General features: G+C 40.1%; 3 protein-coding genes across 6 annotated transcripts in view; 2 read left to right on the top strand and 1 right to left on the bottom strand.

Annotated features, from left to right (window-relative positions):
* Nucleotides 1-205: 205 nt before the first annotated feature.
* atp5f1b (ATP synthase F1 subunit beta) lies at nt 206-4,877 on the top strand. The gene is made up of 10 exons (XM_066687252.1): nt 206-362; nt 1,529-1,711; nt 1,824-1,998; nt 2,134-2,255; nt 2,630-2,814; nt 2,949-3,107; nt 3,370-3,492; nt 3,578-3,790; nt 4,198-4,399; nt 4,617-4,877. Exons 1-10 carry the CDS (start codon nt 257-259, stop codon nt 4,712-4,714), a joined length of 1,566 nt encoding a protein of 521 aa, XP_066543349.1. The 5' UTR covers nt 206-256; the 3' UTR covers nt 4,715-4,877.
* A 447-nt stretch (nt 4,878-5,324) lies between these two features.
* Nucleotides 5,325-8,837, bottom strand: LOC136711187 (coiled-coil domain-containing protein 89). The gene is made up of 7 exons (XM_066687253.1): nt 8,645-8,837; nt 7,039-7,511; nt 6,825-6,955; nt 6,392-6,528; nt 6,097-6,173; nt 5,898-5,997; nt 5,325-5,740 (listed from the first exon to the last, which is right to left on the bottom strand). The coding sequence occupies exons 1-7, from the start codon at nt 8,702-8,704 to the stop codon at nt 5,654-5,656; spliced, it is 1,065 nt and encodes a 354-aa protein (XP_066543350.1). The 5' UTR covers nt 8,705-8,837; the 3' UTR covers nt 5,325-5,653.
* Nucleotides 8,838-12,780: 3,943 nt separating this feature from the next.
* The window catches only part of lrp2a (low density lipoprotein receptor-related protein 2a), a 58,424-nt gene continuing 57,708 nt past the window's right edge, over nt 12,781-13,496 (top strand). For all 4 annotated transcript variants that reach the window (XM_066688590.1, XM_066688588.1, XM_066688589.1 and 1 more), the window contains exon 1: nt 12,781-12,933. In XM_066688590.1, the coding sequence (XP_066544687.1) occupies nt 12,801-12,933 (133 nt within the window). In that variant the 5' untranslated portion in view covers nt 12,781-12,800. The remainder of the gene's footprint in view (nt 12,934-13,496) is intronic.

Here is a 13,496-nt window from a genome sequence, read left to right as displayed (position 1 = left end):
TCATGTCTCACACTTCAGCCTGCAGTTAAATATGCTGTTATGTTTCGCTATATACCTTGCTAGGTCAACACAGCTGAGCTGTCAGTAACCGCGGGACGCCCTTCCTGCAGGACACCAGCCTGCGAACGCAGCGTCGCGCATGCGCATCGAGATGCCCGCAACGTCATCGCGCATCGCGCATGCTCAGTGTGCACAGACAGTTAGTCATATAAAAGAACAACCGGCGCCGTCCCTTCCACCTTCAGCCATTTTAGCCATGTTGGGAGCTGTAGGACGCTGCTGCACCGGGGCACTGCAGGCTCTGAAGCCTGGGGTGAACCCCCTCAAAATCATCAATGGGACTCCAGCAGCTCTCTACTCGCGTAAGTAAACCACACGTCTTGACATAAAGCATATTGGGAGGCTTTATTTGATATAACGAAGTAGTCTGTGATGAAGGTGTCATGGCTGCATGTTCATATTCGTGTATTGAACAGGCCAGGACTCTACTAACCGCAGTATTTTGCTTTATGCACCATCCATCAAGCAATTGGATCTTGGTATCAAATGTAATGTCTTGGGTTTGATGTGTGTATTTCCGAAAGGGTGAAGTTCATGGGCTAAATGCGCTCTGAAAATCCCCGTGACCTTTACTTGTCATGAGGTGGTTCAGCCTCCGCATTAGGCCCGAGTCATATTGCTGCAGATCCTGTGCGCTCAGCTGCTTCTGCATGGCGCGTTTCTGTGCAGAAAACATGCACATTAAACAACAAAAAAACAAAACCTAATTTACTAATTGCAATCGTGTTTTGCTCTCTCTCGGACGTAAGTCTGTATCCGTTGAAGTGGTTCTGTCAATGTCATGTTGCGACAAATCTTGACGCATTCAGTTCTCGTGTGAAATGTGCCGTTTTCTAGGGGAGTCGGTGCATCTTGTCCGGCTCTGAATGTCACCTCTGATTTGGATGTGGATGTGGACGTGACGTTTTTTTTGTTGTCAAGTACATTCACCTAGATGTGGATTTGCGTGTGAAATGTAAGATCGCATTTGGAAAAGGGCTGTTCGGAAACTCATTCCTCCAGCAGGAGAGTGCTTTTGTCCTTTGATGTCGTGTGCATGCAGTTCACCTTCAGAGACGTGACGCTGAGGGCAGCTGGGCTCGGGTGCTGCGGTGTGGGCTTCTTGGACTGCTGCTTCCGGACACGGGTGCAACGAACCTTTAGTCAAGTTAATGCACTGAAATCCCTTTTCACAAACCCTAATTAGCACTAGTCTTGAATAGTCGTACCTTAAATTACATTGGGTAGGTCCAAGACTAGTGCAAATTGATTTGTGAAACCAGACTCGCTTATCAATGTTGTGATTTAAAGAATTTGAAAGTCACGAACCTTCTATACTAAATTTAATGACGACAATGACTGTAGGTACACCTCTGTCACACAGGTTTGAATTGCATAATAGTTCTTCATGTTTGCAGAAGTCTACTTTTGTGTGTAATGTAAGCTTGACCAATGTTACAGTAAAGGCTTTGTGTGTTTTTGTGCACAGGCAGGAACTATGCTGCTCAGTCTGCCCCCTCTGCCAAGCCGATAATTGCCAATGGCCGCATCGTAGCTGTCATTGGTGCCGTGGTGGATGTCCAGTTTGACGAGGGCCTGCCTCCCATTCTCAATGCACTGGAGGTTGCTGGACGTGAGTCCAGGCTTGTGCTGGAGGTGGCACAGCATCTTGGTGAGTTTTATTGGACATTTCTACATTCCCTCCCTCAAAGAGATGCACTTTTATTCTGTTAAAACCCTTTTGCATGGTAGTCCTAAAGCTGACCGTTCTGTCCTCTCTTTAGGGGAGAGTACCGTGCGTACCATTGCCATGGATGGTACTGAAGGCTTGGTCCGTGGACAGAAAGTCCTTGATACAGGGGCTCCAATCAGAATTCCAGTTGGTCCAGAAACCCTGGGCAGAATTATGAATGTAATTGGGGAACCTATTGATGAGAGAGGGCCAATTAGCACCAAGCAGTAAGTGCTTTTTGTTTGATGTGGTTTTAGAAGTAGATTTGACTTCCTTATTTGTTTAGAGAGGTGTGGTGTAAATATTCTATGGTTAATTGCCAAGTCTGCTTTTTAGCCTTGATCCTCCTTTTTGTTTTGCAGGACTGCTCCCATCCATGCTGAAGCTCCTGAATTCACAGACATGAGTGTTGAGCAAGAAATCCTGGTCACTGGCATTAAAGTGGTCGACCTCCTTGCCCCCTATGCCAAGGGTGGTAAGATTGGTAAGTAGAATGCCTTACTTTGCATTTCTGTTTTGTAAGAGGGACCGTTAAACCTTAAGATACAGAATGGTGTGGTGTTGAAACTGAAACATGGATACACTACAGCTGTTGATCATCTTTAGTGGTTTTTAAATGTTTGCTAGTTTTGTAATTTTGTTAACTTTGGATGTTTGTGCAATCCTAAAACTAATATACAACCTGCGTATTCTTGTGGTTAATTACATTTTGGGTTTGATTTTTGGAAAGTTAAGATTCAATATCAGCCATTACCTCTTCGCATTCCAGAGTCTTCATTCTTTAAACACTGCTGTTGCTCAAGGTGGTTGATGCAGTGCATATTGTAGCCTAACCTAGTTTTGCTTTTCCTTTTACAGGTCTCTTTGGAGGTGCAGGTGTGGGCAAAACTGTGCTCATTATGGAGCTGATCAACAATGTGGCCAAGGCCCATGGTGGTTACTCCGTGTTTGCTGGAGTGGGAGAACGCACCCGTGAGGGCAATGACTTGTACCATGAAATGATTGAGTCTGGTGTCATCAACCTGAAAGACACCACTTCAAAGGTAATTGGTTTATAGCAGGCACAGCTTGGTGGTCAGTTGAATTTTGATCATTTGAGATCTTGCCTCAATGTGTGTGCAATGGTTTAGATTTTCACAGCTGGCAGTTGTTTACATGTGCTGCTTTTGTGCCACAGGTCGCACTGGTCTATGGGCAGATGAATGAGCCCCCAGGTGCCCGTGCCCGAGTTGCCCTGACTGGTCTGACTGTTGCAGAATATTTCCGTGATGAAGAAGGACAGGATGTGCTGCTGTTCATTGACAACATCTTCAGGTTCACTCAGGCTGGGTCAGAGGTCAGTGTGAACCTCTTTTTATATAGATACCAGCTGAGCACTTGAATTTCCTATGCAACTATTTGAAACCATGATCATCCATAAATATCAGTCATTTTAATGCATTCATTGGAAATGGAAATTTAAATTTAAGAGGTCAATTCAGTGCCAGTCACATGGTGCCCACATTTTACTTTTAAGATACTGTAACATTTAGCATACCAACATGAATCTATCTTAACGTCTGAAATCCATCCCAGCTCGCGTGTTTTCATCATTTCAGGTGTCTGCCCTGCTGGGTCGTATTCCTTCTGCTGTAGGTTACCAGCCAACCCTGGCCACTGATATGGGTACCATGCAGGAAAGAATCACCACCACCAAGAAGGGGTCCATCACCTCTGTACAGGTATTCAGAGCTTTGCTTTATTGTAACTTGATTTTACAGATTTAAAATCCTCTGTACAGTTTATAATTCTTTTTTCTTATTCAAGGCTATCTATGTGCCTGCTGATGACTTGACTGATCCTGCCCCTGCCACCACATTCGCTCACTTGGATGCCACCACTGTGCTCTCCCGTGCGATTGCTGAGCTGGGGATCTACCCTGCCGTGGACCCTCTGGATTCCACATCCAGAATCATGGACCCCAACATCGTAGGAAACGAGCACTATGATGTGGCCCGTGGAGTGCAGAAGATCCTTCAGGTAAAGGGCACTTGAGCAGTTGTCATTTTGGGCTTTATTTAAACTGATTTTTTATTATGAATATTGTCCAATTTAAACTACTTTTAAAGATTTTTTTTTTTTTTTAACTCGCGCTTAATCTTGGTTGGGTGAAGAGCAATGAAACACTGACTCGGATTATGCTTGGCTTTGTACAGTTGTATGGAGTGCTGGATTTGCAATGCATACAGTGTGGCATTATGATAGTGGACCTTGAACACTTCAATAATGCCTTTTGTGATAACACATTAGCAATCAAGATGCAAAGATTTTATATACACAGTGGATTTCTCTTCTACATTAATGTTCTATGGGTTGTCTTGCTAATCAAATCAACTGAGTTGGTCTGATGTGACCATAATATTGAACGAAGCATTTCTGTATTGCAGGATTACAAATCCCTCCAGGATATCATTGCTATCTTGGGTATGGATGAGTTGTCTGAGGAAGACAAGCTGACTGTCGCCCGCGCTCGCAAGATCCAGCGTTTCCTGTCGCAGCCCTTCCAGGTTGCTGAAGTGTTCACTGGCCATATGGGAAAACTGGTGCCCCTGAAGGACACGATCAAAGGATTTAAGGCCATCCTTCAAGGTGAGGATGCCTGGTGTTGGTCTTGTTAGAAAGGGTTGTAGCTTTTTTAAAATCAAACTTAAATTAAATGAAGCAAATGGAGGCTTGCCTCAGTGTTTAGTGTACTGCTTAAATTAATGGATCACTTTTGAGCAAATGTTTGGTATAAGCAGTGCAGTGTGGATGCATGCTCTTAATCTGCTTTTTTTTATTTTATTTTTTTTTAAACCCACCCTAGGTGAATACGATAGCTTGCCTGAACAGGCCTTCTACATGGTCGGCCCCATTGAGGAAGTAGTCCTGAAGGCTGAGAAGCTGGCTGAAGAACACTCGTAAATGCTTAGAGGAGCAAAACAACTCTGAGGAGCACTTGGTTCATAACTTGTAACATTCAAATCTGTATCTGATGTCTTGTCATCTTCAAAATGTTTCTATTTAATGTTTCCATTTAAATTGGGGATGATGATGGAGATGGAAATAAAATCTGTCTTGTCATAAACTGACTTTTTCTTTTCACTTCCATAGAAACTCTTAACAGACTTTGAAAGCAAAGATGGAAGACTAGATTATTAAAAGATTAAGGATCTGATTACCAATCGCATACTCTATTGTACCCATGGAGGGGTCTGGGTAACTGGTCCTCTTAATTGCTGTGACTGTGGAAAGTCCTTTGCATTGGTTTTGGGTACAGGGCTGCAATGGGGCCGTTATTGAGGCTATGATATACATTAAAGATTAATCCTGATGGGTAATATTTGTTCCTGGGTGTACAGGGTTTAAGAACTAGGAATATCCTCTATTCTATGGGCTATTTGTATGGGGCCTGTTGCTACTTCACTCTTGTACTGCTGTATGGATTCTATGGGCTAAAGATGTGAAAGGTTCTTTATCCTAAAGGGTAAGTGCTTGTGTGGTAGAGAAATGAGTCGGATAAAGCCGTGGCAAATTTAGTTTCTAATTGAACGTTTTATTCCAACCAACTTCCACCCTTGGACAAAAAGCTGACTTACAAAAACAAACACTTTCCTGGTATCTACAATTTCACCTAATTTCAATCAAAAGTTGGATTTGAAACCCAGTCTTTCAAGCTCAAGTTACATGGTTTGAATCTTACAAATTCCTGGATATTTAAAAAAACAAAATGCTCAAGTTGTGGAAAATGCATTTCAGTTGATTACATTTTATTGAAAGTATAAAATAAGTAGGAGTGCAACAGTTATTTAAATCACTTGTGTAACATGCATGGTTTAAAGAACATTGATAGAAAAAATGTATTTATGCAATCATGTGGCGTAGTTTGGCATTTAACTCCTTTTCCTTTGCAAGAAGGTCACTGCTGTGTTTTTTATAGGCTTCAAAATCCTAGAAAACAATTGGGAACAGTTGAGCTGATAAGAAAAGTGGAGGTGGCCTTTACAGATTCCTTGGCTTGCATAAGAACTATCTTGCATAATTACAGATGTAAACTATTACGGAGAGTTCTTAATTGCAGCAGCTTTTTGATGAATGTTTAACGCACCTTCTTTAGCTCATTGTATGATTGTTCAGATTCATCAAGGCAACGCTGAAGATCTTGAACTTTCAAGTTTGCATCCACTTCTGCTGCTGCTTTCTCAAACCTATAAACAATCAAATCCGTCAGTACCAGGTGACTCCATATGCTACAATTCAAGCATTACAAGAATCCTCTCCCCATTCATAAAATGTAACCGACTCACCGTTCTTCTGCAGTTACTCTTGCTTTTTCTGCCTCCTGTCTTTTTTCCTCTAGCTCCTGTATCTCTTTCTGTTTATCCTGTAGGACAACATTGGAGGGAATCTTCAGGACTATTCTACATTAGTTTGAAAACCAATTACCATTCTAATCGGAAGCATGGAGGCACTAAACATTCTCGTAAAGGCTTCCAAAAATGGATTGGAAGATTTAAGCCTTTACTATTATCTCCACTGATCTTGACAAGATAAATATTTCTCGATTTGGCAAAATACATGCTTGACTCCAAGTTGAATTACCTGTATAATTTTCCCCCTTTGCATCGACAGATCCAGAAGTTCATCTTTCTCCTTCACCAAAGCTTCTAATTTCTGTTGCAGCTGAGACTCTTCAAAGGCATCCTTGTCCATTGCTCGTCTGAGTTGTAAATCCAGTTCTTCAAAAGAAAACCAAAACACGAATACCATTAACGGAATCTCATAATGAAAAAAGAATCCTTGGATATCAGCCATGACTAATCTTGAATATTATTCTTTGTATTTTATATTGTATATACATCTAACTCAATTTGTAAATTATATTTTAATGTCATTGTACTGATGTAAAACTAAACTGAATCATTCCAAAAACATTCCAAAATCAGGCAACCGTTCCATATTTTATTTGTCTTACAAATAACCTCAAATTCTCCAGCCATTTGCTAGAACACATTTACATTCTGGAAACACTCACCGGTGCACATGTCCACAGCATCCTTTAACTGTTTCTGAGTAATCTGCAATTCCCCCTGTAAAGAAGCTTCTTTAGTTTGGTGGATTATCATGAGTTCCTTCAGCTTGGTCTGGAAGCCACTTGACTTTTCCCTGTGAAACAGATTACACAAAACCAATAAGAAGGTGAGATTGCTTTCTCTTAAATATCTTTAAATGAATTGAGTTATGCTTACTTATATTCGATCTCCAGGATCTTGTGTTGTTCAGCCAGGTCCTTTAATTCCTGGGTGAGCTTTAGGATCACCTCCTCTTTCTCATGCAGCTCTTTACTGAAGAGGTTCTCGTTCTCTTCCTGGAGCTGTTGGTTCTCCTCTCTTAGCTGTCCATTTTGTTTTTTGTACTCATCCTTGAAGTTGATGAGCTCTTGGTGGTTGGCCGCCAGGTCCAGAAACCTCTGCTCCAGCTGGGAGGAGCGCTTCCTCTCGTTCTCCAGCTCTTTCTGGACATCCTCTCTCAGGCTTTCCAGTTCACTGTTTATCCTCTCCAGGGCCTGGCAGCGCAGGAGCATTTCGTCCGCTCTCTGCTTCAAGATACAGATAAGATTGGACTGCTCATCGATCCTGGATCTCAGCAGGGCGTTTTCGGTCTTGTCGTCCTGGGACAGTCCTCGAAGCTTCTCCAAAGCCGAGTGAACATCATCCATTTCCTATGAAATAATATATACACAAAATCATACACTCTGCAGGCCTGATATGGAAAAGGGAGGTTCTAGACCCAAACGTGGACAAATCTGGAGGCCTTCATCCAGCAATGGATTGATATATGCTGCTGCTGGTATAAATCACACAAAGAGGCATGGAAAGATGTTCGCTTGGCATAGCAACAGCAGATAGAAAAATACATAAATGAATGGATCTGAGAACAAACCAAAATAAGTGACATCATTGAAATAGTGAAAATGTGAAGTTGGAAATGGGCCAGACACATTGCAAGAAGAACAGATCAAGGCGGGACAAAGGAAACTATCAAATGGATTAAAAAAGATGGAGAGATGAAAGGATAAACTTTGCCGGTGTAAAGCAAGCAAGTGGAAACATCTTGGGGAGGGGTTCCTGCAGTAGTGGACTGATGTAGGATGATGATATTTATATTTTCCTGTATATTAAAACAAAAATCATCGTTTTTAAAAAAAAATGTGTGATTGTATTATTTATATGTGTTTTGTACTATCATTATCTTAGTGTGCATATGAAGAAGGACAAAACGTCTAACGTCAAAAGCCAACATGCTTAGGCCTATATGACAATAAATAGCCATTGGTACATATACACATTATGTGCATCACATCTGATGTTTGGGATATTTATCGAAAGGGACATTCCTGAGTATCCGGCTAACACAGGCATAATGGACAGAATTCACTTTCAATTCAAATATTTGATCATTATAGTTTCTTTGTTCAAAACATCTGCTTATTCATGATGGAGACATTTCTACACTGGATGAAAACGAGCAGTAGCCACAATACTCATGCACTGGAACAAAAGCCTGGAAATGCATCGGCGATAGCCACGGAAAATTGCAATGGAAAAACTTCCTTTGTATCTGCTTTCCCTTTTCACAACACACACTACGCGTCTTTGTTTCTCCCCCATTTTGAATGTCACGGCTCTAATCGTAGTAGTTGAAATGCATTGCATAAACCGCGTCATATGGCGAAAACAATGCTGACAACAAAATGGCATTATAAGAATATACAGAGCTCGATCAAAAAAAAAAAACCCATGAAGAAGCAATAACACGGGTGTGGACGATGCATTGGATGACGTCACTTCAGACCTGTTTGGTGTCGGTGATCATCTGTTTCAGGTCTCTGGGAGTCCGCTGCGGGGATGTCATGCTGCAGGTGTTGTTTTTGCTGGTTTTATTGTGCAGATGCTCTGATAGCGGAGACACAGCCGCTGCCGTACAGTGCCGTGCCGTACAGTGCGCCTGTTGATCTGCGGACGGGCGCTTCTGCTGTTGCTCATAGTAACACTCTTACGGCGGCCGCCCTGGGACAATCTGCATCGCAGCTACTTAATTATCGAATGCCGTCATTATTCTACACACACTGTATCTGCAGGGACAAGGAAAAACACACACACACCATTTGAGTTAGTGTCAGTTATTCCACGCAGATTAAAAGACAGATTATTCGTCTATCCTCCACTTTAGATTTCAATGTTTTATAGGATTAGGTGTATTTATAGTAGTTTATGCATATTTCTAACATATTTATTGAACCTGGTTAATTATTATATAGTAGTTGTTTCTAGTCGATGTCTTTATTCTTTATATTGCATTTAACTGTTTCCGTATAGTTCATTTTGCTATGTCCATGTGATGTAATGCAAGGCCGTATAAAGAAGGAAAAGCCGAAAGAAGCAAAAAAAGATCTGTGACTGGTTTTTGTGAACCCAGCACACCACACGGTGGGGCTACTTCATCTATTTTCAATGCATACATACAGCAAATTAATGCAGATTAATCTGTTCTGGGTTTAATCATGGTTTCTTATTTTTGAATCACTGTTGCGTGTATGTTGTAAATACTATTCATTATACATTATTAGCATTTATTTTAGTTGTTATAGTGCTTAGCAGTATGTAATATGGTGCGAGGTTTTGAATTTACTTCGGAATAAACTCTTGCGTTTGCAACATCCACAAAACATATAATACCATGCATCTTAGTGACTGTAACTGCTGATGTTGCCATTAAATACCTGTAGCAATTCCTTTTCTGATATGAATCATTAAAGCAATCTATTAAACGGAGAGATTGAATGTAACCTGCATAAGAAATCCAAATTAAACAGAATGACAAAATATGTTCTCTGTGTTTCTAGTGGTGTTAACAAATATATACAAACTTTACATAATCGAAATTTAGGATTTATTTGTTGCATTTTGCATTTAATAACAATTCATAGTTACATCATTTACAATACGATTCCACTTTTCTATGTGACGCCTGCAAAGGTTATTATTTAATCTGCCCATCTTTTATGTGTTCGTTTTCAAGGTCTTTTTTCATCTCTTGGTAGGCATTCAATATTCATATTTTATCTGTTCTTCTGTATTCAATATGTTTTTGCTTTAAATGTATGGATTTATTTTTATTAATGATAATAAACTCTTCAAATCATTTGGATTGTACCTTTGCTGGTAATGTATGCAAACACACACCTGCATTACAAATTAATTCGATTTTGCAAACAAGTAGGCCCTTTTTATTATTTTTTTAGAGCTTTCTTAGTTTTAAAAACCATGATTCAGCAAATCAAATGAAATGAGTCTTGCAGGTTATAAAATACACTAGAGTGCCTGGTTAAAATAAAGCCCTCCGAGTTAATAACGACTCAATGATCTTTGACTCCTACACTACATCGCCAAGATAATTGAATATTACACTTAGGTGAAGGATTATACAGACAGTCACTCTCAGTATAATGGTTTTTAAAAGGTTCACATTAAGTTTGGCTGCAGTTGTGTCAACCTCATTGGGGCATCTCTTTTCAATTGTATTCTATGTGAATTTTCTGCGAGTTTAACAATATACATCCCTGGTAATTGATTAATTAACCAAGCACGTATAAACAAAGAAAAAAGTAAACACTAAAAACAACTAAAATCTGTAGAATGACAGCTACAATAAACTTGATATTCTGATAATATGATTAGGGGTGCATGCATGTGCGTTTGAAGGCATGTGCATATTTATACACATATATACACACACTCATGCATACTTCTTACACAGCCAAATGCTTCTGATATTAAAAAAAAAATGAAAATAAAACAGAAAGGTCAAGAACAATAACTGATTAGTTCCAACATATTTCACCCTGAACTCAAGATCAGCTACTCTATTGAAACCCAGTGACCTTATCTAACACGTTTAAAAAGACTCTGTCCGGACAGGTCTAATAAAGACTTTTGTCATATTCCTCATGTATTTCTCATCAGCATTCTTTACCATTGTTCTTATTTAGTTCATTTTCTCCACTAAAATGAAATTCTGTTGCCAGGCATTTGTATTGTAACTAATTATCTTGTCATTAAACAGTGATGAATTTCTTTCTCAGGTTTACAATTTCCAAAGCCTCTAAAAAGCTCTTCCCCCAGACTAGTTTATGAGCTGTTATTTAGTGGGTTTATTATTATATTGGTACACAACCTATAGTGAGGACAGGAAAGATGCTGACTATTTTAGTGCAACCCCACAGAGGTTGTATTATAGATCTATTGTTTGAACTTATTTATTTATGATGTGTATACACATTATCTGCTTTGTGTTTTAGTGTACATCTAATCAGAGGACACTATCATCAAAGACTTAATTGAAAGTGAACTGTGGTGTCTGATCTTTCAATGCTTTCAAAGTGAATATTTTGCTTGTTTTGTTGTCTTGCTGTCAGAAGAGACTTACTATCTGGCTGGAAAAAAAAATACTTTCATTGGTTTTTTTTGCAGGAATATTCCCTCCATAGGCTTAAGCTTCACTTCATCTGAAGTCGACCCCATACAGAATCGCAGCTGGTTACGTTTGGTCTGTTTGGCACTTGCTGTGAAACCACGAAAAGAATTCAACCAAGCTGGCAAAGAAGGGGGGATATAAAAACCTATTCCGGGCAATCCCTTTTCACCCTCACAGTGAGAAATAGTTGCAATGAAAGCGGCCCTTTGGGTTTATTATTATTATTTTTTAATTCTGTGCTTCATTGTGGTCTGGATGTGTCGGGGAGCTCATTGAATATGCTGATCTTACCCTCGTGTTAATGTGACTTGACCCCGGTGCTGTCCCGTACCAACACACCGAGGTAGCCCTGAAACTGAATAATCCCTCCCTGAAGTGCCCCTTTCCCGTCACCCATTTACAATGAGCTTGGGCTTTATCTGTGCATTAAGGTCATTAAGATGCACTTTTCACACAGGGGTTTGTTACAATCCTCTACTAATCAATGGGTAATCGCAAATACAGTCCCACACAGGAAGCACTATTTGGAAATCACCTTTCATGCATACAATAAAGGTGTTTCAGTTCTACATTTGCTTTGCATTTACCCTGACCCCCCCCCCCCCCCCACCTCAAAAACATACAAACAAACCAACAAACAAACCAAAAACTCACAAACAAACAGCAAGAACAGCGACAAAAGCAATCTGGTGCAAATACACTAATATCACAGCTTTGTTCTTTCCCCCCTTCCCGTCATTATTCTGGAAAAGTAGACCATTACAGAGTTATCCAGACATTTTATCACACAACCTGAAACAAAGTTAATTGTATTATTATTATTATTAGTAGTAGTTATATTTATTTACTATAAAATCACAATGAAAAGGATACCATTATATTAAACTCCTTGTTAGATATCCAACAACCAACCAATTTAAATGTGGGTTCAAATCCCAGGTGGGGCAGTGCTGTTTTACCCTTGAGCAGGTACTTCACTGAGATTGCTCCAGTAAAAATGCCCAGCTGTATAAATGGGTACAAATGTAAGTCGCCCTGGATAAGAGCGTCAGCTAAATGACAATAATAATAATAATAATAATAATAATAATAATAATAATAATAATAATAATAAATACATACACACATTTCTATTTTGTGGGTGTGTGTTTCTCTAAATCAACTGTTGCACATCATTGTAAGTGTGGATCTGAGAGCTGGTCAGTTTTGACACTTTAAATCCCATATCTCTACACTGGTTTGGGGGGGGAACCCTGCTTTCTGTATTGTATGGAGATGGCCGGTCCCAGAGAGACAGCTCATTAGGGTGAGTGATTGAATTATGCCGGTTCCTGGGTGCCCGGGCAGAAAGGGCTTTTCTGCGGGGCGGGGGGTGTTTGCAGGGCGCAGTGTCTCGGCTCCTGGACCCGCCCCTTTCCATCAGCTAGCGGGACAAGAAAGAGAGAGGCCAGCGGCGGCAGCATCCCAGTCCCCAATGCACCTCCATCCGCCCGGCTGCAAGTGGAGCTGGATGAGCCAGCTGGGACCGTGCCTCAGGATGGTGAAAGCACTCCTTGTGAAAGCGCTCCTTCTTTTAACTTGCTTTGCTCTGCAGTGCCATTCGCAAGGTAAGCTGCATAGACATTTCTTCTTCTACAGAACTAGTGGGAAAAGTGGGACAAAACAGATAAGTCCCATTGCCTGCTTTCTTTCCAAGCCATGGGATACTGTGATATGTGGCTCCTTCTCCATCGCAATTCATTAAAGGTTATTATACACACAAACACATTCTTATTATTTTTCTAATTATATTATTCATTCATAATCATAATAATGAACAATGAGCAAGCAGTACTTATAATAAATGAGCAACACCTTTTTGTTTAGATTGCATTGTTGAATGAGGTTTGTAAGACTTTTCCAAGTGGGTTTATTCATTTATTTGAATCCACACATAACATTTTCAGCTCATGAAAGTTGTTTTAGTTTCAATTTTTTTTTGTGTGAATTACTATCTCTTAGTCATACATTAAAACATTAAAAAAAAAACAAAAAAAAAAAAACCAGAACATTAAGTAAAGATAAAACAGTCCAGGCTGCTGTGACATGCATTGTTGTTTTTGCATTCACTTTTTTCACAATAAAATGCAGAAACGTTGATTTAATCCCGAGCACAAAGCCTCCTCAGACA

This window comes from Amia ocellicauda, chromosome 16, assembly GCF_036373705.1.
Source record: "Amia ocellicauda isolate fAmiCal2 chromosome 16, fAmiCal2.hap1, whole genome shotgun sequence".
Classification (NCBI taxonomy): domain Eukaryota; kingdom Metazoa; phylum Chordata; class Actinopteri; order Amiiformes; family Amiidae; genus Amia; species Amia ocellicauda.
The sequence above is the reverse complement of the archived record's forward strand: the minus strand, read 5'-3'. Positions and strand labels throughout refer to the sequence as shown.

Bases quoted from the DNA above. Each gene is read 5' to 3' on its own strand.
- atp5f1b (XM_066687252.1), top strand. From the start codon at position 257: ATGTTGGGAGCTGTAGGACGCTGCTGCACCGGGGCACTGCAGGCTCTG. The intron at 363-1,528 runs GTAAGTAAACCA...TTTTGTGCACAG, and splicing joins TCCAGCAGCTCTCTACTCGC to GCAGGAACTATGCTGCTCAG. The intron at 3,493-3,577 runs GTATTCAGAGCT...TTCTTATTCAAG, and splicing joins GGTCCATCACCTCTGTACAG to GCTATCTATGTGCCTGCTGA.
- LOC136711187 (XM_066687253.1), bottom strand. From the start codon at position 8,704: ATGACATCCCCGCAGCGGACTCCCAGAGACCTGAAACAGATGATCACC. The intron at 6,956-7,038 runs GTAAGCATAACT...TCTGTTTCACAG, and splicing joins ATCCTGGAGATCGAATATAA to GGAAAAGTCAAGTGGCTTCC. The intron at 5,998-6,096 runs GTGAGTCGGTTA...GATTGTTTATAG, and splicing joins AGAGTAACTGCAGAAGAACG to GTTTGAGAAAGCAGCAGCAG.